Source organism: Schistocerca americana, chromosome 1 (assembly GCF_021461395.2).
Source record: "Schistocerca americana isolate TAMUIC-IGC-003095 chromosome 1, iqSchAmer2.1, whole genome shotgun sequence".
Taxonomy (NCBI): domain Eukaryota; kingdom Metazoa; phylum Arthropoda; class Insecta; order Orthoptera; family Acrididae; genus Schistocerca; species Schistocerca americana.
In genome coordinates this window covers 904,494,185-904,520,723 of record NC_060119.1, presented here as the reverse complement: position 1 = coordinate 904,520,723, position 26,539 = coordinate 904,494,185, and the positions used below count along the sequence as shown (strand labels likewise).

At 39.1% G+C, this 26,539-nt stretch overlaps 1 protein-coding gene and 1 pseudogene across 3 annotated transcripts in view; both read left to right on the top strand.

Moving 5' to 3' along the window:
- LOC124615138 (venom carboxylesterase-6-like) overlaps positions 1 to 26,539 on the top strand; it is a 202,162-nt gene that overhangs the window by 85,812 nt on the left and 89,811 nt on the right. For all 3 annotated transcript variants that reach the window (XM_047143003.1, XM_047143005.1, XM_047143004.1), the window contains exons 2-3: positions 6,845 to 6,994; positions 23,375 to 23,531. In XM_047143003.1, the coding sequence (XP_046998959.1) occupies positions 6,845 to 6,994; positions 23,375 to 23,531 (307 nt within the window). The remainder of the gene's footprint in view (positions 1 to 6,844; positions 6,995 to 23,374; positions 23,532 to 26,539) is intronic.
- Positions 1,060 to 1,177, top strand: LOC124557526 (annotated as a pseudogene).

Below are 26,539 nucleotides of genomic sequence, written 5' to 3'. Positions count from 1 at the left end.
TATCTAATCCTTGTACCCTATAAAAAAATTTTCTACCAAATCTTGATTTAATCTGGACTTTCATACTTTCTACACTTTCAAAAAGACCAAAGATGGATTGTACTGATGTGATAGAACGTTTTTGGAAAGGCAACAATCTTTCTCTGTCCCCTACTCACATTCGTGAACAAAGGTCTAGGAATCTCTTTAGGGTATTCTCCACAATTGTGAGATTCATTCCACATCCCCTACGCAGAGGTGAACAGTCATGTTTTTGAATTCTAGAGTGCAGGCCATTGAAGATGTCATTAACGAGTTCAGTAGAATCACTTTCAATATGTTTGTGAAGAACATACTTCAAGGCCTCAGCTGTTTCTCGTGAAAATAGGCATGCTGCCATCCTTGCATTCTGCCTTGTTCGTCAGCTTACATGTAAGTGAACTTCAGTAACGTCGTGGCTTGAGGTTTAAAAAATTCCTGTGTAGCTACCTTATTTATTTTTGGTCCATTAGGTAGCGTAATGCCTCTGTCCATAAAATGGTTCCTGCTGGACTTACGAAATATGGTCTACCTGTACTGACAGACAATTCCTTCCAGACTTTTATTTTTTTTTTTTCACCCGTACCACAGCTACAACATATATTTCCGTTTCCTCAAGTATCTTAATGATGCTCTGCAGCACACTACTAGTCATAACTGTGTCGAAATCTTAATAAAGTGATCGATGCCACTGCCTACACAACCCATGAATCATGTAAAATTGAACATCTGAATGTGGACTGACTACTTGTCCTCCAACATATCATATGCTGCCATCAACATTCATTTCGTCAAATGTCAAAACTACTAGTCTCTTTTGGTTAGAAGAAGTGATTGACTTAGCCTTCAATAAACACAGGATATCTTCGAGAATACCTGGTCTACATTTTAATTCCTTCGTCCATATCTGAAATGTTGCCGTGTGCAGCAAAGGCATTTTTCGCAAATACGCATAGGCCTAATTGTGCTTTCGGCGAGAGAACTCTTAAAGTCAGTGCATGGGCGATGTCTTCTGAATTCCATTTTATCCTTTTGTTTTCGGGCAACGGCCTTGCCACAGTTGATGCACCGGTTCCCGTCAGATCACCGAAGTTAAGCGCTGTCGGGTGTAGTCGGCACTTGGATGGGTGACCATCTGGGCCACCATGTGCTGTTGCCATTTTTCGGGGTGCACTCAGCCTCATGATGCCAACTGAGGAGCTACTCGACCGACTAGTAGCGGCTCCGGTCAAAGAAATCCATCATAACGACCAGGAGAACGGTGTGCTGACCACATGCCCCTCCTCTCTGCATCCTCATCTGAGGATGACACGGCGGTCGGATGGTCCCGATGGGCCACTTGTGGCCTAAAGACGGAGTGCTGCTGCTGCTGCTTTTGTTTTCGTTTAAAAGACATCATATATTCCCCGGTGTAAAACATTTTGACAACTCTTTGCTCCGATCTGCGATCTTTCTCAAACGATTTTCAAGAAACTTTTCTGTAATAAACTCTAATTCTCGCACATCTTAAATAGTTTATCTCGTCAGATTCATGCTGAATCGCCTCTCGTTTCGTTAATGGTCATTGTTGTTGTGATACTTCGGTAGTAGATAAACTACTGCAACGAATTCGTAGATTGCAGTGAAATATAGGTATCACTATAAATTTGTGTTTGGTGCGTGTTAGGTTACATGTTGCTGCGTAAATGTAAATAATATATTGAATTATTCTTTAAACTTGGAAGGATTTCACTGTCTGTTTCCAAACTCGAGAAAATGGGATGTATGTAAAGCACACAGTCACGAACGCATGCATCATTGAAAAAACTGGATTGAAATATTCATATTTCATATGAATTATATACATTGCTATATATAAAAGGTGTACAACTTTGCTTCCGCCGGTTGCGGGTAGGTGGAGACAACAGTAAGTAACGGTCGAAAGAAACAAATCGCAGACGTCAGGCAGTTGGCTTGGACCTCGGTCAACATAACCTCATTCAAATATTAGTCGATTTGTGTCTGCATGATAAAGTTGTTCTTAACTGAAAAAGTCAGTTTACGAGAATAATTCTCGTCATTTGCCGGAGGTGTTACTGTTTTGTATCAATATGAAGAAAACAGCGGCTGAGTCTCATCGAAGTATGTATGGTAAGGGTGGTATTAGTGAAAGAACATGTCGTGAGTGGTTTCAACGCTTCAAGAACGGTGATTGTATCGTCATAGACCGGCATAGTGGTGGAAGACAAGATGGAAATAAGAGAAGCTACTTATTCCTCAAAGCCCGCCACAGTTAGTTCATGAATCAGTGTCTCCTCAATTACCTTCTTGGTATAGCTGACAACTCCAGACCATTCCTGTTGTGTAACATTTGCAGTGGCTTCTTTTGTCAACATTTCAACATTACTTTCCACCAAGGCTCATATACTATGTCAGATTAAAATGAACATAATACGGAGTAAGCCAGATTTAACTATTCCCTTTACCGTTAACCAGTTAACAAGGCTGGTAGCATGAAATTTTGGCTTGTACAGCACTACAAGTTCCATTAATTTGGTCTTCAGGCCACGAGTGGCCTACCGGGACCATCCGACCGCTGTGTCATCCTCGGTGGAGGATGCTGATAGAAGGGGCGTGGGGTCCACACTGCACTCCCGGTCGTAAGATGGTATTCTCGACCGAAGCCGCTACTATTCAGTCGAGTAGCTCCTCAATTGGCATCACGAGGCTGAGTGCACCCCAGCAACTTTATCTCATGGCACATTTCTTTGTATCCAGAAATAATATCCGTTTTCTGCCACTGCATTGTTGGGGCTTTATGCATCACAACAGAGTGGCATGGCGTTTTCTTCATTACTATTGTCGAATTATGAAGAATATTTTGCAGCAGACCGTTATCTTACCAGCCGGTGAACGCGTTCTTGGACGAAATTTTTATTGCAAATTTCGTATTCATATGTACTGCACTGTTGCTATTAATGCAGCGCCAACAGAGAACACTTGTTCACAATACTTAACTACCACAGAGCACTTCAATTCGATTTTACAACGAGAGCATCTAATGTATGGCACCATGTGGTACCGTTTATTAATGGTGTGAGGTGTTACAACAGGGTCGCTTTACCAACTGAACCACTGGCATTGTCGTAAGAAAAGCCGGCTTGCCATTGATTTTACCTGGTTCAAAATGGTTCAAATTGCTCTGAGCACTATGGGACTTAACTTCTGAAGTCATCAGTCCCCTAGAACTTAGAACTACTTAAACCTGACTAACCTAAGGACATCACACACATCCATGCCCGAGGCAGGATTCGAACCTGCGACCGTAGCGGTTGCGCGGCTCCAGACTGTAGCATCTAGAACCGCTCGGCTCCTCCGGCCGGCACTTTTACCTGGGCAATGGCGTTACGTCTCCCTCCGGCCAGCCAAATGTCAAAAGTCCCAACTAACGTTAAACACACTACAATATTGTGGAGCAAAAGATAATAAACCTGGGCATCATTATTTATTTTCAACACAATATAACGAGTCATTCGATGTTAGAGAGTAATTCAGAACTGCGTGAAAGCAGGATTGGTTCAAAATGGTTCAAATGGCTCTGAGCACTATGGGACTTAACTTCTGAGGTCATCAGTCCCCTAGAACTTAGCACTACTTAAACCTAACTAACCTAAGGACACCACACACATCCATGCCCGAGGGAGGATTCGAACCTGCGACCATAGCGGTTGCGCAGTTCCAGACTGTAGCGTCTAGAACCGCTCAGCCACTCCGGCCGGCGAAAACAGGATTAATTGATGTCAATCAATTTATTTTAAGGATCTTCTTGAGTTATAATTATTTTGAATGTTACATCCCTGTTTTCTGTAATTTCTCCCCCACGCCAATTTGGAATGTTTACACTATGGATTGCTTGAGGGTAACCCTACAAGTTCATTTCTCAAACCTCATTCGCAGTCTTCAAGCCGAAGATGAATCGAACACACTTGCAGTTTTCACATTCATATTGTCCGCACATTTGCATCGAACTATACACTCACGTTCGAAGTGCTCATCTTTCGGAAAATCATGATAAATAACGTTTGTTTTCTTTCGAGAAATATTAATTCTGAGTCTGCAGATGCAGTCCTAGTTAATAAAATTGACCCTGGAAAGCATTTCAATGGTCGTTCTGACAACACTGTACCAGTATTTTGACACTCGTACAAAAATCCTGTTACAGTCGTATTCCATTAAGCGAATCTGGCAAACAGGCCGCATCTTTGGTCTGTGTTAGTTGAGTCACATTAGCACAGAATCAACTATACTCCTGCCTCCCATAAACCATGATCAGATATTATGCTCCATAGTAATGCTCATGTAGTGTTTGTTGGGCAGAAGACAGTTTTTGTTCAATACTTTTTCAGGATGCTCTCAGTTTTTCCCAATAGCATGCTGCTGCAGAGTGAAAAATGCTGTGGATCTCCCTTTCTCCATAACATCGTTTGTCTCCATTGGTTGTAGTGGTAGGGCCTCCTCATACGTTCATACAGATTGTGGACATCAGCAGAGCAGAATGAGTTGTAAAGTGACTTTGCGGGAAGCACCTGAAGAAATATGTCACAAAATTTGTCTTTCTCAGACAACTAAACCTGCAACATCAAACACCGCCAATAGTGAGAGGGCAACTGTTCGGGACCTTAGAGACTCAGAGTCTCCTCTGGCATTGTTGTCTTCCCAGCTGACAAAGGCAAAGCTATTGTTATGCTGAGCCACAAGAACTACAGTGAGGAAATGTGGAGCTGCTAGATAATGACTCTTATAGGAAAATCAATGCTGACCCAAACATGAAGGTAAAGAACAAGACCAAGGTGCTTCATAAGGGCTTACATATTCTAACGTTTTGACGACTTAAAGTGCGTGAGTGAGTCTGTGTTATACTGATTTATTTCCCCAAACTACATTCCACTTCTTTACCAGATGACTTACTTGGGGTTTGCAGCCACTCTTCTTTACTGGATAGCCAGCTGCTGGAAACTCTCTTGACTTCTCCTTCGAATAACGCTAGGTACAGGAACTTCCAAGCCTCTTTCTACTGGAAGTAGCCATGCAATCAATGACGTATTTGACTTTCAAGCACAATAACAAATTCTCACTTTCAACAAAATATGGAACTTCTAGCAAGTCTCTCGTACAGGCATTAGAAACAAAAATTGTTTTGCATTCAAAAGAAAGTCTGCTTAGACACCATGACTTTCAGAAAAAGAATCTGAAAATACGTCTTGCCTCTAATAAGGCTGAGCCAAGAGTGTACAAGAGTACCTTTTTAATGGTTCTTGTTATAATTAACAATAGTCAATGGCACAATAAGCTCAGAGCGGCATGTAAACTCCATGGCTCTTCATTACACACTCACTAACACATCTATGGAATGCCCGACAGGTACGCGTCGGTGCCGTTCGACTGCCGCCTCTACTTTCTTCCTGTGACTAATTCTAAACCTGCACACCCAAACATGTGACATGCAGAAGGTAGGATTTTACCAACCCACACTCTTATCTAGAATATCGTGTGTTCGAGACGGTTGAAAGCTAAGTGGTTCTAGAATTTACACAGAAATTCTCAAATCACTACAATATCACTGCTAAGAACAACTATGGACTCTCCATTAATGTGTTGTAAAAAGTAAGTGGTCACAGAGTACTCTTTTTCCAAGACTCATACGATGAATATAAAAGCACCGGGGTTTTGACATAGGCGTTGAAATACTGGGGCTGTGTTGTGAGAGAGGCCATCAAAACTTGCACTAGGGACTATTTTGTTGACTGGGAGTATGGCTATACTCTCAGCAAGGCTTTGGAACCAGCATTGGGTGTAATTAAAGAGAAGACACTCAAGAAACACATTGAGCTGCAAGCAAAGGTGGGCAGTGTGCCTACATCCACTCTGGCACAGCTGAGGAGAGCCACCAAACAACTGCCTTTTCAGCGACTGATGCATGACCACTGCCATAGACCCTGCACTCTGCAGCGGAGGAGGGGAGATAAGTCAACCATGCTCCTCGGGACGGTGACATGTCAGCAAAAATTGTGTGTGCTGGAGACTATGAACCAGAAGTCAACTGTGAACTGTATCACTTATAACAATTTTAATAATTGGATGAACATTTTCAATTAAAGTGTTTCTTTGTGGGTCTACATCATAAAGTAATAGAATTGTAATGTACTTGATTATCTTTGTGTACTAAAGTTGTCTCTTAGGACAGTTGCAGTACAGCATTCTAAAATTGTTTCTAGTAACTAGATTTGTAAATAGGAGTGTATATGAAAAATAAAAACCCACAGTCCTGAGCGAATATCTCTTGTCACAATTGCTGGCATGGCTATTGCATTTTGAAGTCTCACTATGAATCAATAAATTGTGTAAAATAAAGATGACCCAGCATTGCAAGTTTTTTATTATCGTATGAATGTTAGCAGATTGAAAATTTCATTTATCTTTCTCCTGTTTCAGTTAATATACTGAGTATATCCCCTCAGTTTGATATTTCAATAATTACTTTTGATAATGTTATGTTTTGCCTGAAATATTTCAGTACTTTTATATCTATAGTATGTACTGAAAAATTGCTGTTCTCAGCTGAATATCATCTGTTTAACTTAACTGTCTTCAGTAAAATACATGAGTAAGACGTTTCATTCCAATTTGAACAACTCACATGGCATTCATTAATAGTTACCTATAGGTTGCAGAATAAAAATATCATTTGTGAGTACACTGCACAACATAAAAAGATTTTTCATTTTCTTTTCTCTCATGAAACACTAAATGTGAGCATATATGTGTACTATCTGTCCTTTGGTTGCAGGAGCCAGAGCCAATGAAGTCATGGATGGGCGTATGGGATGCAGAGAATTATGGTAGCCCTTGCATCCAGTATGTTTTCATAGCTAATCCAAAGCAGTCACGGATTGTTGGTGATGAAGATTGTCTCCATCTCAATGTGTTCACTCCAAAGGTAGATATGCAATAGAACTGAGAGTTTCATGTTCTATCATTGTTTGCAGTTTAGATGCTTAACCTATTGCCTGTGAAAAAAGGATGTGACCTAACATATATTTCTTTAATGAAATCAAGAACTGAAGACTATTTTTACTGAAGAATAATTGTGACAAGAGAGGAGTCTTTACCTACAAACTACCCTCACATGAGAGTAAATGAATTAGATTAATAATGACTTCCATAATACAGTTACCAGGTTGCCCCCTAAACTTAGCTTCTAATATTATGAGTTTGCTCTTGTACTGATGACATTGTGTAATGTTCTGTGCATACAGACAATTTTTTGTGGCCCATCCCCACTGTTGGTAAAGAGAACACAGTAAAGCATAGGATAACTTATGAGAGAGTGTATGTGATCTGTCATCTGAATAGAAGTTCCACACAGAATTTTATATGGCATTAACAGTGCCTGGCTATCACAATGAGTAGAAAAAGATTGTTATGCAAATATCCTGCAATGTGGTGTGTCATGGGTCCATAACAGTACAGAGAGAGATACTTATTCTGTGACACTTGGGTTGAACTGAGTCACTCTCCCAGAAACAGTGATTTTGAACAGTGAAGGGTAAAGCTTACTCTGCATTGTATTCTTGGTTCTTGCCATACCATTAGTTTTCATTTGTACTAATTTATTTTCTCCCAGTTTCCACATTTCTCCAAAAGTTATCTATTTAAATTATATCTTAATGTTTCTGTTGGGTTTGTCTCCTTTTTCAATATTTTCTTCTTACTGTTCTTTAAAAGTTTGGATATCCTAGTGGGAAACAAGAAATATCACAAAATGGGGTCCAACATGAATTGTATGTTGTAAGCACATCTGCTTATAATCCTGGACTCAGTCAGCTGTGGGTTAATACTAAGTTCTACAATAATACTTAATTATCATTGAAATATGAAGTGTCATGTTCGGTGCTATTTCCTTCTGTTGTTAGAGGTGTTGCCTGTAATATAAGCCCAACAAAAATGCTGATCCATCAAGTCCCACATATGTTCCTTTGGAGACAGACAATGTGATCATATTGGAGTCTGTCTGCTTAGCTGAGTGGTTACGTGTTTGCTAAGCAGAGGGCCCGGGTTTGATTCCTGGCCGAGATTTTCTCCACTCATGGACTGGGTGTTGCGTTGTCCTCATCATCATTTCATCCTCATCACTGGCACACAAGTCACCCAATGTGGCATCGACTGAGATAAGAATTGTATTCGGTGGCCGAACTTCCCCGAATGGGGCCTCCCAGCCAACAACGCCACATGCTCATTTCATTTTTATCATACTGGAGAGGGCACTTGGTGCAGATATGATGGTACATTGAGTAATGCAAGAAATATGCTCATGGGAATTGTCACACCTCTCTAACATTACATATGTTCACATCACTAAAAACGACTTCGTTCTGTTCATCCTTCCAGTTTCATCAGCATAGTGATTACAGAAAGATGAGTGGTGAGAGGAAGACTGGTGAAGTATACACTTGCCGATGGACCATCTAGAATTTTAACCAGCATTTTCAGGCTTTGTATATAGTTTCAACTCTCTCCACAATGATTCATTTTTAATCTTTGTGTTAAATACCCTCTGTCATTTCCTCATTCCATACGGAAATGTCTTAGAGATGCTCATGTGCTTTTAGTGTATATTTTATTAATTTCCTGTTTGTACACCTTCATTCTGTTTGTACACCTTCATTTTATTGATTTCCTGTTCGTTCACTCCTGCCATTCTATCTTTATTACTTGTTTGCCATTGTTTGTGTTTTGTTTCAACACATACAATTTTATTTTTTTGGGCTTAGCTGTTATTTCTGAATAATTAGTTACCAACATTCCACAATCAGCAGTGCTCTGGAAACTGAAACATGGTACATTATTTATTGATGTTTACAGTCATGCACTGTTCCTTGTCTTTATAATTACTCAGTGTTTGGAAAAATGGTATATTACTGTTTAACAACTTTTCTTCTGCCCTTTTTCTCCTGTTTAATGTCTAACACTGATGAAAATTCGCTTTTCTTATTCTTGAACCTTTGGGACATATCGCGTTCCTAAATTTAGATATTCTTCTACTTTAATCAGTTGCTCCCATTTAGGATCTGAAAAGTAGATAGATTTTTTTGTACACTAGTTATTCTTTAATTTTATTTTAAATTGTAAACAGTCTCATTAAATGCCACTATAGGCTATAGAAACTTACGTTACTCATGATTACACATGGGCATAATGCAGACAGGCTGAAAGAGTCTTTGTTCATGTGTTATTACTATTGCCATGAACTGTTGTGCATTCAGAGTCATTTTAGTGGTTAGCATCGCCAGCTGGCACGATGTTGGTCACCAGTTCAAACCTGATCTTCAGCAGTTATGTGTTACATAGTATTTTTCATTTCTGGATGGTTCTTGAAGTATCATATGTTTATAATTTTTGACAATGGAAAATCCAGAATGGAATATAATAATGTAGTGAAAAGGAAAGTTGCTACTCACCATATAGTGGAGAAGCTGACTTGTAGATAGGCACTAAACAGACTGTCACAAATAAGCTTTCGGCCAGCAAGACCTTCATCAGAAATTGACAACACACACACACACACACACACACACACACACACACACACACACACACACAGATATATAGACACACACACACACAATTTCGTTAGTCATTGTCCTCACCCATCCAGCCCCTTCCCTGTTCCCATTCCAGCACAACACAGCCCTCATTCCACCATTGCAGCCAGTCTTATTACTTCTCTCATTTTCCCCTAACCCATCCCCCTCCCCATCTCTCCCCTGCCCTCCTGACTGCACATAGCTGCCCTACGCTCTCTCCACCTCATCCCTGCACGCTCCCCTGCAGCACTTCACTGTCACCCACCCCTATCCTACTATCCCTCCCCCTTCTCCTTACACCTACCCAGTTGCCGCTGGTGCTGCTGCTTGCAGTGTGGCTTCAGTTGCCAGAGACTGTAGTCATGTGTGTGTGTGAGCTGCATTTGTGTGAATGTGTCTGTGTCTGTCATCTATTTCTGACAAAGGCCTTGCTGGCTGAAATCTTATTTGTGACAATATTTTTGTTGTGTCTATTTGCAAGTCAGCAGTTCCACTATATGGTGGATAGCAACTGTCCTTTCCACAATATTTTTTATAATTTTTGTAAGTTCTGAAATATTCTATATTTGTATAAATACTAGCAATCTGATATATTTGATGTTTATATAAATAACTGAGCCCTCCAACTCGGATTTTGGTTCTGTTCTGGCTGTACATTGGTATTTATAGTAAACGTGGGTTCAATACTAAGTGTTGTATTTCACTGATAACTCTCCCTTTCAATTTGGATTTGAGTGTGGTTATGACATGACATTGTTTGGTGGAGTTCCAACTACTTCAGAACATCTACATCACCATGGCTCCCATTAAGAAATGTAAAAGCCTTTGCCTACATGGGCAGGAAGCAGAATAGAAGCAGTACATTGATCCCACAGTCCTTATATTGAGGTGACTAATCAATTCCAAGGCACCAGTAAGTCAGCTGCACTTCAGGCCTCCATCAGTGTTCTGTGGAGATGCTGGTCAGAAGCTGATAAATGGCTGAAGGTATTGAACTGATTTACCAAATACAACTGATGGGATAGCATGATGTGTTTGTCAGATATGTATTCCTACTTGGACAGCAGAGTCCAGCAGAGGCTCAAGATCAACAAAGCTCAGTAGCTGGGATCACTTCCGAGCTGAACACAGGAAAATGTTTTGGCACAATCAACAGCAAATCTACTTATTGAAAGAACATCTGAAGAACAGGGGCCAATGTCATGGGGAAGAAACAATATCCTGCAAACAGAATGTTTTGGCATATGCCACATTGTGGAATTAAATCTGATGGAAGCTGACAAAATCTCACACTACATGAAAAAGCTGCAGGAAACATATACCAATCTCTTGTGCTAAAGAGTGACACAACAACTGAGGAATTCATCAAGTTGTGCCAATGCATCAAGGAAATGCAACAGAAAATAATCAGATGAAAAATGTGTGACCAACCCCCAAATGTGATGCCTATTGTAGCGGTTCTGCCTGCTTTATTTATTTTATTTGGTGTCCTCAGTGCCTAACCACAAATTTTGCAGTTCTTGAAGAACAGAAAGGTACATATGGAGCAGACACTGTCATTGTTTTTACACGCGGTCCTAATTGTTTAACAGTTATTCCACAGTTAAGTTGAAGAATTATTGTTGTTCTAACCAACACAGGTTTCTTGTCTGAAACTTGGCCGTGGACTGACTGTTTTGGAACCAATATTTGGGCCCTTATACATCCTCACAATAATAGGTGCTGAAACTACACATTGTTCGAAGTTAAATTTACAGAAATTACAATTAAAACTTAACTCATAAAAATTAACTGAATACGTTGAAAAATTGGTTCTTTTTAACAGTTTCTTCTACTACAAGGGTTAAGCCAAAGTATTTGTTTAAATCATGAAATTAACAAATACAGTTACATAAACAATACGGTACTTTTGACGAAGCTGTTAATTACTTTGGGACTAATTAAGGTCTGGTTTTGTTAATATATTTTAATAGAATTTAAGTTATGAAACAGTTACTAATTTCATCCTATAACAAAAGATACTAACTAGGAATAGTCAAAATGAATAAGAAAATCACTTACATACAAAAAACTAAGCACAAAATTAGATCTGATGTTATTTACTTTAAAACTGAGGGTCAACCTTTCTCTATTATGAAAATACAGATTATACTCACGTATGTTAATAGTAAATAGTTGAAAGTGAGTAAACGAATTTTAAGGTGGCAGATGGCAAAACAAGAGGAAGTCAAAATTTCCCAGCTTGCTTCGTCACATCACTCCCTAATTGGATTGACCAGATAGATATTGCAAATAGCTACTGGGCAATTCAATGACCACCAGTGACGCCAGAAACTGGGTTTAAAATGTACACACAAAAAAAGATTATTACATAAGAAATCTTATCAAAAGCTACACGACATATATTTTTTTTCAAATTTATACTTATGTGAACTGGCCATACAAAAAACCCCATACAAAATAATTACATACAGTGTATTGTTATACAATATCACAAAATATCCACAAGTTATACTTGTGGCCTAATTGTTTAACACTTATTCCACAGTAAAGTTGAAGCATTGTTGTTGTTCTAACGAACACAGGTTTCTCGTCTGAAACTTGGCCATGGTCTGACTGTTTTGGGACCAAAAATCAGGCCCTTATATATCCTCACAATAATAGGTGCTAAAACTACACATTGTTCGAAGTTAAATTTACAGAAATTACAATTTGAACAACTCATTAAATTAACTGAATACATCAAAAAATTGGTTCTTTTTAACAGTTTCTTCTACTACAAGGGTTAAGCTGAATTATATGTTTAAATCATGAAATTAACAAATATAGTTACGTAAAAAAATACGGTACTTTTGACAAAACTGTTAATTTCTTTGGAACTAATTAAGGTCTGGCTTTACTAATATGTTTTTGAATAGGGCCAAATAAACACTTTATGCATACTATTAGTTGTTCCTCTAAATGTTTATAACTAGTACAGAATTTATATTTGTTTATATGTCAACAATAGAATTTAAGATACGAAACAATTACAATTTCATCCTATAACAAAAGATACTAACTAGGAATAGTCAAAATAAATTAGAAAATCACTTACATACATAACACTAAGCACAAAATTAGATCTGGTGTTACTTACTTTAAAACTGAGGGTCAGCCTTTCTCTGTTATGAAAATACACATTGTACTTGCATATATTAATGGTAATTAGTTAAAAGTGAAAAAACGAATTTTAAGGAAGCAGATGGCAAAACAAGAGGAGGTAAAAATATCCCAGCTTTTTTCGTCACACTGAGGCAGTTGCGGAAGACAACAATGACTTCACTTCTCTCATACATCAGGGAGTGAGAGAAGAGATACACATTTTATGGCATCCAGAACTGTCAGACCAACTAAGCAAGATGTAGCAGGCATAAATATTGAACTGACACATCAGGAGGTAGTAGAGAATGTTAATGAATAGGAGCGCTGATCTCCACCACCAGCCAAATGCACCATGAAGAAAGGACTTGGCCAACTTGGACTTATGCTGCAGCCAACAACCCAACACCTGATCAACGTAAGTACTACCAAATTTGGTGCCAAGTGTGATGCCCCACGGAAAAACACGCATTTGGAGGACAGAGACAACACACTGGTGTGTTTCCACTGTGGACACACAGAACATGTACTCTATTGCAGAGAAAGCAGGCAAGTTTTTGCTAACTACTACACTGCCATATGTCAACCATCCTAAAAGTTATATTCATGACTGTCAACTGCACACAGTTATAGTTCATCTGTGTTATGAAACCCATCATCTTACCCTGTAAGCTCACAAAATAAATCTACATGCCATTGGGGATAATAAGCTTGTAGGTGGCTGAGCTGAACTTCAGATCACTAATTTCCTTAGCAACCACAACTAATTCCTAGAAGTATGTGTGTAGAAACAACTGAACCAGTCCAGGATAGGCAACTTAGTGTCATCAACAATAGATCATGTATCACTACCACTACAGTAAATGCAGGGAAGGCAACTGTCAGTAGGCCCTATCTGCCTGAGGAACAACATTGGTGATACATAGCCAGTCTGCATCAATTTTTGAATGTTTTCAAATCCAGAGGAAAAACATAGAAAATGGCTCACAATAGAACACTGTAACAACAGTGGGAATCATCTACCAATGAGCCAGCAATCTTATAAAGTGTCACTGGATGAATGACAGATAATCCAGGAATAAGTGGTAAAGATGCTACATTGAACCTTCACAGTCCTAGGTCCTCTCCAATGCTTCTAGTAAAGAAGCAGGTTGGCACATAGCATTTCTGCATTGACTGTCAATGACTGTACAAAATCGTGAAGAAAGTTGTCTACCTATTGCCATGCATTGCTGACATTCTAGACTGTTTGAAAATAACAAAGTGTTTCTCAACTACGGGCATGCATGCAGGCTACTGGAAAATCAAAGTTGGCTAGGCTTACTGGGAAAAGACTGTCTTTATATTTCCTGATGGCATCTATCAGTTTAAAGCTATGCCATTTGGACTGTGTAACACTCTAGGAAATGATGAACAATCTACTTTGATACCTTCAATGGACTGCTCGTCTTTGCTATCTGGGTGTCAGTGTTGTTTTTTGAAGACATCTGAAGAACATTTAAGTCAACTGAAAACCATGTTAAAGCATGTTCAGACCACTGGCTTCCACCTTAATCTAAAAAAGTGCCTGTACCCACTTGAGAAATAAAAACCTTGGTGCACCTAGTGAATGGCAATGGAGTCAGTCTTGATACAGAGAAATTATGAAGAACATGTAGATCAACTGAGAACTGTGTTAAAGTGTGTTCAGACTGCAAGTCTCCACCTGAATCTGAAAAAGTGCCTGTTGCCCACCAAAGAAATAAAAATCTTTGGGCACATAGGGATTGGCAATGGAGTCTGTCCCGATCCAGAGGAATTAAGAGCAGTCACAGATTTTTTAACACCTCAGCAAATTAATGATGTGAAAAGTTTTCTTGAAATGTACCTATTCTACTGGTGATTCAGAAAGAACCTCTGTACCCCTGTATCCAGGCACATCTCTTGCAAGAAATACTGTGGGGAGACAGCAAATTTTCCTGAAATGGGTTGTAAGATCTTTCTTGTCCTTAAAGAGGTGCTAATGTCTAATCAAGTGCTAGCATTGTATGATGAGAATGATGAGACAGAACTTCTCACAACTGCTAGGAATTATGAGATAGTTGCAGTTCTAGTGAAGATTAAGAAAGTTGCTGAAATGACAATAACTTATGTTTCAAGAGTACTCTCACTTGAAGAGTACTCTCCAAGACTGAGAGGAACTTCTTGACAAACTGGAAAGAGAGCCTTGCAATTGTTTTGACCATCAACAAGTTCTGGCAGTATTCATTTGACAAACTATTCACTGTTGCAATGACCACCATTCTCTGTGCTGGCTGAGTAGCTTGAAGGACCCGTCATGTCAATTTTCAAGATGGATACTGAGGCTTTAGGAATATGACGTCACATTGGTGTAGAAAAGTTAACACAAAGACAAGGATGCTAACTGCTTTAAATAAGGAATCCTTTGGAAGAAAACAGCTGTGTAGATGAAATCTCAGTCTCCATTGGATGAAATGACATTACTGCTGAACAGAAGGAAGTCCAGCACTGCTGAAAGCCATAGAAGCCTTGTAGAAGGAGGTACCAACCAAAAGGGAATTCCAATTATTAAACCAGGTGTTGTACAAGAGGACCTATGATCCAGTGGGATGGAAAGGGTTGCTCACCATCCCAGCTCATCTATGGCCAGTATTTCCACATCGCTCCAAAATCTGGTCACCTGGGGTTTGTGAAGATGTTAGACAGAAGCAAATGCAAGTGTCTCCTGCTAGGTGTCTACTGAACCATTAGGAGAGCAACTGTAAGGAATGCCAATGATGGAAGCATATGTCACAGATTACCTCTGGGTCACCATTCCATCAAACTAGCCCAAAGTTGACAAATGAGACTTGATGGATAATATTCTGCACTGACTACCTTACCCACTATGCTGTCACTGAAGCTGTGCTGACTGCAGAGTACTGTTAATTGGTAATTTCCTTGTAAAAATTATTGTTTTGAAACATGGAGCACCCCATGTGATGATCTCTGATTGTGGAAATGTTTTCCAGTTGAGACTAGTACCAGAGGTAATTTGACATTGTGACATCACCATGGAATGACAACTTCCTGCGATCCACAGACAAATGGACTCACAGAATACTTTAAGATATACTCCAATGTATGTTGATGTTGAACAGAGAGACTGAGATATAGTATCACCCATCATGATCTTTGCATGTAACACAGGGCAGCAAGACACTACAGGCTTCACTCCATTATTTCTGCTCCAAAGTCATGAGGTTGAAGCAGTAATGGATTCATTGTTTCCATTTCAACCAGATGATACTCATGATGACTGTGTGAAACACCTAAACTCCAGGACTGAAGAAGACAGCTGGTTGGCATTAGATCCTGGACACCCTGGAGAAAGAGCAAGAGTGCTTTAACAAAGAGCAATGGCCAGTGAAATACAGCCTAAGAGACCTGGTATGAATTTTAATGCCTATTCAGGAAGTGGAACAATCAGAAAAGTTACTAAAGCAATACTTTGGGCCATATCATATCCTACATCAGTTGTTGGATGTTAAGTCAAGGATTATGACCCTTCATCAAGAAGACAACAGTGCAGACATGTTATCTATGTCCTCTGTATGAAGCCCTACTGCAATCCAGAGGCACAATGGGAGCTTCAAGATAACTGAAAACCCACTCAATGATCATGAAGCTTTGATGGAAGAAGCTAAACAATGCTCATCATAGTGAAGAGGGTGAAACAACATGATGAGAATGCGAGGATCTGTCTGTGTCATCAGACAAGGGACCATTGGTAAATCTAGATCCAGGCTGCTGCAGTCAGCTCTAGTGAGAACTTTCATGAGGACAGGAAGCAATGCTGCAAGCTGTGATGCATGCAATGTAACATAGTGGTTAGCATAACGGGTTGGTTTTCTGTGGTCATCAATTCAAACCAGACAACCAGCAAATATTTGCTACTTACTATTTATCACTTCTGGAAGGTTCATGAAGTATATTATGTATATAATGTTTATTCTGGAATATTATAAGAGGAATCTGGCATATTCACAATTTGTATAAATAACTCCATTTTCCATTCAGGAGTTCAGTTCTAATCTACCTCTATGCTGACATTTGTAATAAATGTGCATTCACTGCTTGGTGTCTTATTTAACTGTAAACCCTGGTTTTAGATTTGGACTTTAGTGTGGTTATGCTGTGATACTACTGTTTATTGTAAGAAAGTGGCCCTCAGTATTCCTAATGGCATTTTCAGAAGGTTAGTTCTGTTTGTAGATGTGTTTAAAATACAGTACTTCTCTTACATGGGAGCCATCAGATTAGATGTTGAAAGAAGTTTTTGGAAAACAAATTTAGTATTATTTTGCAAGCTTGTTTGGTTTGATGATGACAGACTATATTTTTTGTTGCTGCCATGCTAATTTTTATTAATTCACTGACAATGATATAGTTTACAGCAATAACACATCTAAAAGTCCCAGTCCTCATGTTGTGAGCAGGTTGTGATCATGCCCAACTAGGTAGTGAAGAACAAAACAAGAGTTCCTGCAGGAATAAAAAGTCTGAAACCAGTGAGCACAATAGCTACCCATAGGAGGTTACAATCAAAGTCCTTGCTGTGCATGAATGAACAGTGTACTCAGCAAGGCAAGCAAGTATCTGAAAGGTGTTTACTCTTTCATTTTTATCAGTTAAGGAATGGACAATTTTATATGAATGTGGTCATAGTCTTTTGAAGGTAACTCATACGGAGGATGTCCCAAAACCACTACCACAGATGGGAACAGTGTGTAAATGCAAAATATAGTTTTCAACTTCACCAATGAAGGTGAAGTTGATTTCATTTGTCATAATGGGTTTGACCAATGATTTTTGTGCTGTGAAAGGGATTCCTCCTATTATTTATCTTGAATAGAGTAAAAAAATAACAGCTGAATAGTACAGATATCTTCTGGAGCAATTGGATTACAATAGGAAAATATAATATTTTATCAGGAACATACAGCTGCTCACAAAGCTGCTGCAAAAGGACGAGTACTGGTGTATCTGTAGTATGAACTGATGGATTGTTCTTACTGTTCATCAGATTTTACACCCTTGGCTACCTCCTGTGGTACTACATTGTGTCAACTGGAAAATATGGTGACACCATAGAAATGATTGTGAGATATCTATGAATCTGTTACCTATGGATAAATTTTTGACAAAATTACTTGCTTAAAAGGAAACTACACCAAAAAATAAGGGCCTGTTGACCATAAAATACACACTGGGATGACAAAGGTCATGGGATGGTGATATGCACATATACAGATGACAGGAGTATAGTATACACAAGGTATAAAGGCAGTGCATTGATGGAGCTGTCACTTGTACTCAAGTGATTCATGCAAAAAAGTTTCTGATGTGATTATGGCCACGTAACAAGAATTAAACTTTGAATGCAATATGGTAGTTGGAGCTAGATGCGTGGGACATTCCATTTCAAAAATTGTTAGGGAATGCAGTATTCCGAGATTCACAGTATCAAGAGTGTACTGAGAATACGAGATTTCAGGCACTATCTTTCACCATGGACAATGGCTGATGGCCTTAACAATCAAAAGCAGCAGCATTTGTGTAGATTTTTCAGTGCTAACAGAAAATCACTCTGCATAAAATAACTGCAGAAATAAATGTGGGACATATGACATTCATACCCATTAGGAAAGTGCAGTGAAATTGGCATTAATGGACTATGGCAGCAGATGACCGACGCAGGTGCCTGTGCTAACAGCATGATATCACCTGCAGCAACTCTCTTGGGCTTATTTCCATATCAGTTTGACCCTAGATGATTTAAAAACAGTGGCCTGGTCAGATGAGCCGTGATTTCAGCTAGGAAGATCTGTTGGCATGGTTCGAGTGTGGCTCAGACTCCATGAAGCCATAAACCTAAGTTGTCAACAAGGCACTGTGGAGGCTGGTAGTGGCTCCATCAAGTTGTGGGATGTGTGTACACAGAATTGACTGGGTCCTCTCGTCCAGCTGAATCAATCATTGATTGGAAATAGTTATGTTCAGCTACTTGGAGACCATTTGCAGCCATTTGTGGATTTCATGTTCCCAAAGAACAGCGGAATCTTTATGGATTACAGTGCGCCATGTCACCTGGCCACAGTTGTTCATGATTGGTTTGAAAGAACATCCTGGACAGTTCAAAAAAATGATTTGGCCACCCAGATCACCAACATGAATCCCATAAAACATTTATGGGACATGATTAAGAGGTCAGTTTGTGCAGAAACTCCTGCACCAGCAACACTTTCACAATTTGATACTTAACTGTAGAAAGGTACAGAGTGCCAGATTTATGAACTGAAGTTATTACAAATGAACTGTCTGTAGTGCAGTGTTTTAATTATTTATTCCTCAAACTTTTCCACATTACAAATGAGAGTATTTTGTCATAAAGAAGTGGTGGTTTCATGACACAGTTGGAACTGTTTGTTGCTGAAGGCAATTCAAACAGAAACATTTATGAAAGGTGCTAAGTCCCATCAAATTATTCTAGGTGCTATGTTCTTAGTCAGTCTTCACAGATCAGCATATAATATTCTTTCTGCTAATTTTTTTCCAGGTAAGGTATCACAACCTTTAAATCTTTCTTATTTTCATCTGTAATCGAATGGATCTAGGAAATAAATTCAAAGGTAGCAGATTGAATGTTTCTGACATGTTTTCCTTTTTTGAGCACATTCACCTTATGGATCCTTTCCATGCCGGTCTAACATTCTTTTATTGCTAGATCTGTTGAATCAAATGTGATGCTGAAAGCTTTTGAAGTGTTCAGCTTTTCTGTAGAGAGTATCTCATCCGCCACATCATGAATATTTAAAAAATTGGAAGAATTCATAGACATTATTTTGAAAGGTCTAACAACCTTTGCTTCCTTGACCATTTTGCATAGGTCACTGGGTACAAATGCCTTCATCACTGACTTTCCTCTCTCTATCAAGGCAAACTCAGAGCCATAGAGGAGGAAGTGGTGCCCACTAACTAGGAAGTTGATCTACTCATGTGAACAACCATTTGCCACCAGAAAAAGAAAAAAAAATGCCATCTTTCAATTCTTGTTTTGTGTAGCACAGTTGTCACTCCAAACAATAAGGTTTTTCTTCATTGTTATCCTGGTGTTTAATACTTTCAGAATCCATGACGTGATTTCATTTCCACCTCCACTAGTGATACTCTTATCCCACATGCACATGTAAGACTGAAGGGTGTCACCTACAGATACTGCCAAGTTGTAACAAGATAACTGGTGGTGATAAAACATCTCGGAATGCATTAGTGTGGGCACAGACATAACATGCTGCATATCAATCGATATGTAGCAGATGTCACTGTCAGGGAAATGAGAAGAACTGATATCACTCTTCAGAAGGCTCTGTGCCATCTCGGCCTTCGTATGGTGAATCTCTAAATGCATGTGTGACTGTGGTGAACCTGCTTTTGCTTTAATGTTCAGTAGGTCACATGTCTTTCAGGTATCTGTCCTAGGTCTGTGGAAGGAAAGATTGTGAAATTCTTTTAGAAAGACTCTACAATGATAACTGGAACTTATGGTGCTTTCAGGAAACACATTTTAAAAGTGTGAGTACATTCTTGAAATATTCATGTCAGGACTGAGGTATTTATTGCTTGATCTTGCTCAGCTGTAATGACTAACTTCCCAGGGAAAGTCATTTATGAGCTGTTTTATACACATTTTGTCTTCATTTCTGTATTGTGATTGAGTGTGTATTGTTCTGTGGTTGGTCAATGTTGTCTCTCCAAGATTTTTCTTCTTAATAAATATTTTCAGCCTTTTCTTTCCAGCAGCAAAAATATTCATAAAAGTGGTTTTGAAAACTGCAACAAGATCCTCTGTACCATTTGGAATAGAAAACCGAACTGTTCCCTGCTGGCAACTTTCAGCAGCATTGTTGTAGCTTGCATGCTGATGATGCTGTACTGATGTGACACTAAGAAGACCCATCATTCCCTACACTTCCTTACATAGATTTACAGCCACTAAAGGGCTTAAAACTGTACCTGTGGTGAGGGATGATTCCTAGTTGGTATAACTTTCTCTCTCTCTTTTGTGTGTTTCATACAGGAAACCTTTCATCTTTAATTTCTTCTGTTCATCTCTGAATGATCCGCTACCATTCTTCCTCTGTCTCTCACCCATGTGGCTTTCATCCACCGTAACCTAACATATGGACATCATATATGTACAAAATGATTTGAAGATAACGTGTAGGTGTATAATATTTCATTTATTGACAATGTTATATGACTGTATATGATCATAATATTCTGCAATGTTTATACATATACCTTATAAACTGAAGAGCAATGATTCACAAAAAAGGACAGAACAGCAGTCTATGCATACACTTACCATAGCAGCAAAGTGAAACAAACTCAGCTGCACCATTATAATGAAATCAGGCACCATTGCCATATAGCGGTGGCAAGTGTAACCACTTGGAATTCTTGGTGGACATAGCACTTTTAATATGTAATCCTCCATGGTATCCTGGGCCTTTCAAACCACTTATCACATTTTTCATGAATTTGGCACTTATCACCATTCTACAGTTAAGTATCCAATTATGAATGTCTGTAGCGGCAGTTTGGCACATTATTTTTGCAGAGGACTTCCAACATATTGTTGAATTCATGCCATGTCAAGTTGCTGCACTCTGATGAGCAAAACGATGTCTGACATGATATTAGAAGGAATCCCATGACTTTTTCCACCTTGGTGCATCTGTTCACTGCAGAATGAGCATCTTTCAACTTGGCCATGTATAAAACATAGGTATAAAGAAACAAAGATATTATCAAATCTGAATAGGTTTACACCATTAACATTTCTATTCTGATACTCAATTAAATATATGATTTTATATTACAGTTATTTATTGTTAACTGATCTAAGAATCTGGTTATCCTATCAAGACTTCTTTTTTTCAACCCCTCAAACATATCACCAGATCATCAAGAAATTATGAAATTATGGAGTGAGTATAGGAGCTAATATTGTCATTTTGTATTTGTATATGTTTATTTGATTTCAGCTTTACATTACGTACAAGATGTACAACTTTGCTTCCACTGTTTTTCCACAACATTTGAGGCTTTAATGAAACAAATTGGTTACACACGTATCATTCAAAGTATTTCCATCGCTGGCTACTACTATCTACCATCTTTTGGGCAGTGTATGAATCCTGCGTTGAAAATATTTTTCATCTTTTGAAGCGATCCATGAATTGATCCAATTTGTGACTTCTTCATGAGATCAGAACGGAAGTGTTGGTGAGCCAGACCATGCACCATTAATCTAAACAAGTGATAGTCAGAGGGAGCAATGTCTGGAGAATATGGCGGGTGGGGTAGGACTTCCATTTTAACATTTCCAAGTACATATTGATCTCTTTTGCAATATGGGGTTGAGCATTGTCATGCTGCAAAATCACTTTATCGTGCCTCTCACTGTATTCCTGACATTTGTCTTTTAATGCTCTGCTCAAACACATTAATTGTATTCGATAATGAGCATCTGTGATTGTTTCACTTGGTTTTAACACCTCATAGTACATGACACCGAGCTGGTCCCATCAAATGCAGAGCATGATCTTGGGGCCATGAATATTCGGTTTGGTCATTGATGTGGAAGCATGGCCGAGATATCCCATGATTTATTGCATTTAGGGTTATTGTAATGAACCCATTTTTCACCCACGGTCATAATGCAATGCAGAAATCCCTTCCGTTTTTGCCTCTGAAGCAACTGTTCACAAACACACAAACACCATTCAACATCTCTTGGTTTCAGATCACACGGGACCCAAGTTCCTACTTTCAGAATCATGCCCATAGCTTTGAGACATTTTGAAATGGCTTGCTGTGTCACTCCCTCTAATTGTGCCAATTCTCCTTGCATTTGATGTGAGTCTTCACTCAGCAATGTCTCCAATTCTGCATCTTCGAAAACATTCTCTCTTCCACCACTATGCTGGTCTACAATGTTAAAATCACCATTCTTGAAGTGTTGAAACCACTCACAACATGTTCTTTCACTAATAGCATCCTTACCATACATACTTGAGAGCATTCAATGAGACTCAGCTGCTGTTTTCTTCTTCATATTGAAACAAAACAGTAACACCTCCCACAAATGACGAGAATTAGGCTCATAAACTGACATTTTCAGTCAAGAACAACTTTGTGAGGCAGGCACAAATTGAATAATGTTTGAATGAGGTTATGTAGACCGAGGTCCAAGCTAACTGCCTGATGTGGAAGCAAAGCTGTACACCTTTAATAATTTTTTTTTTAAGTGTGCAATGTATGACTGGATTCTGTTATGTGTCCTTTCTTTTTGTAATTTTATCAGTTATGGTTGCCATTCCATTTTACTGTGGTCACATAGTATTAATTGAAACTGAATTTTCTTTGTGTGCCTGCACACTAGCAAAAATTGTCACATAATAATACTTAAAAGCTTCTCAGAAACTGAATTTAAAATTATATATCCTGTCAAAATTAACAATCCATGAGATTCTTGTTTGTTTCAGCTACCGTCAGCAGACAATCCGTCTTCTTTATTTGATGTATTTGTCTATATACATGGTGGTGGATTTATGAGTGGAGCTGGTAGCTACTATGGACCTGAACATCTAATGGATCGAGATGTTGTTGTTGTTACCATCAACTATCGACTCGGAATTTTAGGTCAGAACCAATAAATGTCCATTTTAATACATCTCTTATTTTCGTCACTTGACTGAAATAACAAAACTTTATTTTATAAAGTATGTTGCTTGAGCCATGGTATTTAATGTAGTCTGTTCAAACAACTAACTGTGGTAATTTCACTTAATTCAAATTCAGCAAAATTTAAGTAAAGTGGTGGATGGAAGAGAAATTTCACATGAACTGAGAAAGGGAGCAAAACTGTAACTTAAATTACAACCAGCTACAGTTTTGCTCCCTTTCTCAATTCAAAACCAACTGTTGTTATAATAATATCTACATACTAGAACTTACTTTCGAACATTCCACGCAAATTTTGTGATTCTACACTTGGCCAACTGTCTGTTACAGAAAGAATGGGTTGTCTGTATCTCCACATCAGTTTTTGATATTTGTGAAGAATTTTATGGTGTGTTACAGTTACATAAATAAATGTCTATTATCAAAACTTCAGAAGTTGGGTAGGCAACATGCTTTATGCAACTAGGCTATAGTTTTATTTTGGTATTCACATTTAATACATATATAAAAGAACTCCTTTGTCTATAATCTGTGATCATGCACAAGTTACTAACATGTTTTTCATTTAACTATATGATTTATATAACTTAATTTTTTCTTTAATATGTCACACCAAAGTTTTTAACAAGAGAACAAGTTAGTAGATGTTTCTTATTTATTTTCCATAAGCTCCAAAACAATTCAATATTATTTTTCTCTCTCCTGTTTCATCATATAATACCTCAGAATTACATAGAAATATCTTATTATTTTGTTTAATAATGTATGGAAAGTTCTGGTAGAGAATTACAAATTATTTAGGAATAAAGAAGACAACTCACCAAAAGACAGAAGCACTGTGACTTCAATAGTTACACAAACAAAAGGTGCAGAGCATGACTTGCTTTCGGAATGCACTTACTTTTTCAAGCGTGCAGGAAAAATATACACACAAACACAGACACACTCACCTACATATACACTCCTGTCTCCCGTCATTGTGCTCAGTTGACTGCCAGCTCTTTCCCGGCGCACTGTGAGTGTGCTGGGGTGAGGTGGGTGAGTGTGGTAGCGTGGGGTGAGGGATGGAGAGAGGTGGGAGGCAGGGAGGGGGTTGGGGGGAGCATCTAGCAGCTCATGGGAGAGTGGGGAGCCGTCTGTTGGCAGAGGAGGCAGGTGGCAGAGTGGCAGATGGTTGGGCATGTGATCTCATAGACTAGGGCATGAAATAACAGCAACAAGTAGCTGATGTGGGGACATAAATTGGGTTGGGATTCTGGGGCAGGAGAAGGTGTATACACACACACACACACACACACACACACACACACACAATTGGGTGGAGGGTGGGGGGCAAAAAAAAAAAAAAAATGGTTCAAATGGCTCTGAGCACTATGGGACTTAACTTCTGAGGTCATCAGTCCCATAGAACTTAGAACTACTTAAACCTAACCAACCTAAGAACATCACACACACCCACGCCCAAGGCAGGATTCGAACCTGTGACTGTAGCGGTTGCGCGGCTCCAGACTGTACCACCTAGAACCGCTCGGCCACCCCGGCCGGCGGTGGGGGGCAGTAAGTTATCTTAGGTTTAGACCAGGAAGGTTACAGGAGCAAAGGATATGCTATAAGAATAGCTTCCATCTGTGCAGCTCAGAAAGACTGATGCTGGTGGGGGTATGCCAACCAACTAGCTGTCAACTGGAATGAATGACCACTGTCAAACTGATGGCAAAAACAAAGTAAACCACTCAGTGGCACAACATGCAGCAGAGTACAACATGTGAGATTTCAGTAAATGCTTCACAATCCATGCCCCATGAATCCTCCCCACCACCACCAGCTTTTCTGAGGTGCACAGGTGAGAGCTATCATCCTTACAGCACATCCTTTGTTCTCGTGTGTGTGTGTGTGTGTGTGTGTGTGTGTGTGTGTGTACACCATCCCCTGTCCCCTGCCCCATTACCGCCGCTGAATTTGTGCCCCCACATCAGCTAGTTGCATGCTGTTATCTCACACCCTAGACTACAAAATCATGTGCCCACCTATCTGCCACTTGCCCCCTCTACCTGCACCCCTGGCTTGTCCGTATGTAGCTGCCCACTCTCTGATAAGCCCCTACATGTCCCCCAAGCTTGAACAAGGAAGTGCATACTGAAATCTAGCTATGCTCTGCACCATCTGTTTGTGTAGCTATTGACAATGCAGCACCTCTGCCTTTTGGTGAGTTGTCTCCTTTATTCCTAAGTGATTATTATGTTGTTTGTTCTTCAAGAATTTTTTCAGTAGTTCAGCAACACAACAATGCTTGTTCTTCTGTCTCATTGGTTCATGCATGACAGTGCACAGCACCAATATATTCCCAAATGCCATATGTGACTATGCAATTTATCAGGAGGTCATATCTTAGGTTCTACTGATCATAGAGATAATGGGTGAAGTGTTTTGGGTACCCCTTGGGCTAGTGGCCATTTGTATACCAATAGGGAGAACAGGCATATTGTAGTAACCCTTCAGCAAATGGTCAAAATTAAAATATTACACACTTGCTCTAGCCCGGACAAATTGAAAAAAAATTGGTTGGTTCTTGTGCATTATGTGTTGTGTAGCGTTGGCTTAGTTGGCTCATAAATGCACTGGCAGTTTCTGGAAAAAACCCCAAAAAACAGGAATTTTGGGTACCAAGAGTACCTGTTTGTAGGGATGCCATTTGTATGATTTCTGCTCATGCCAAATAATCAAAATTTTCCTATATATTCTTAACATGATGTTCTCAGAGAGCTTTAAAACTTTCTGAATACCATCATCAATTACAGACTTTCAGCCTCCAGTCTGACATAGAAAGGTAGTTTTAACTTATCTAGTTAACACATGACAAGGGTTCTGGGGTCATGGAACGGTTCTGAGGACACCAGACTATGTTTTTTGTTGCAGTTATTTCATCAATCAGACAGTGCGCTGTCTCTCTATAATGGGCACAAGAT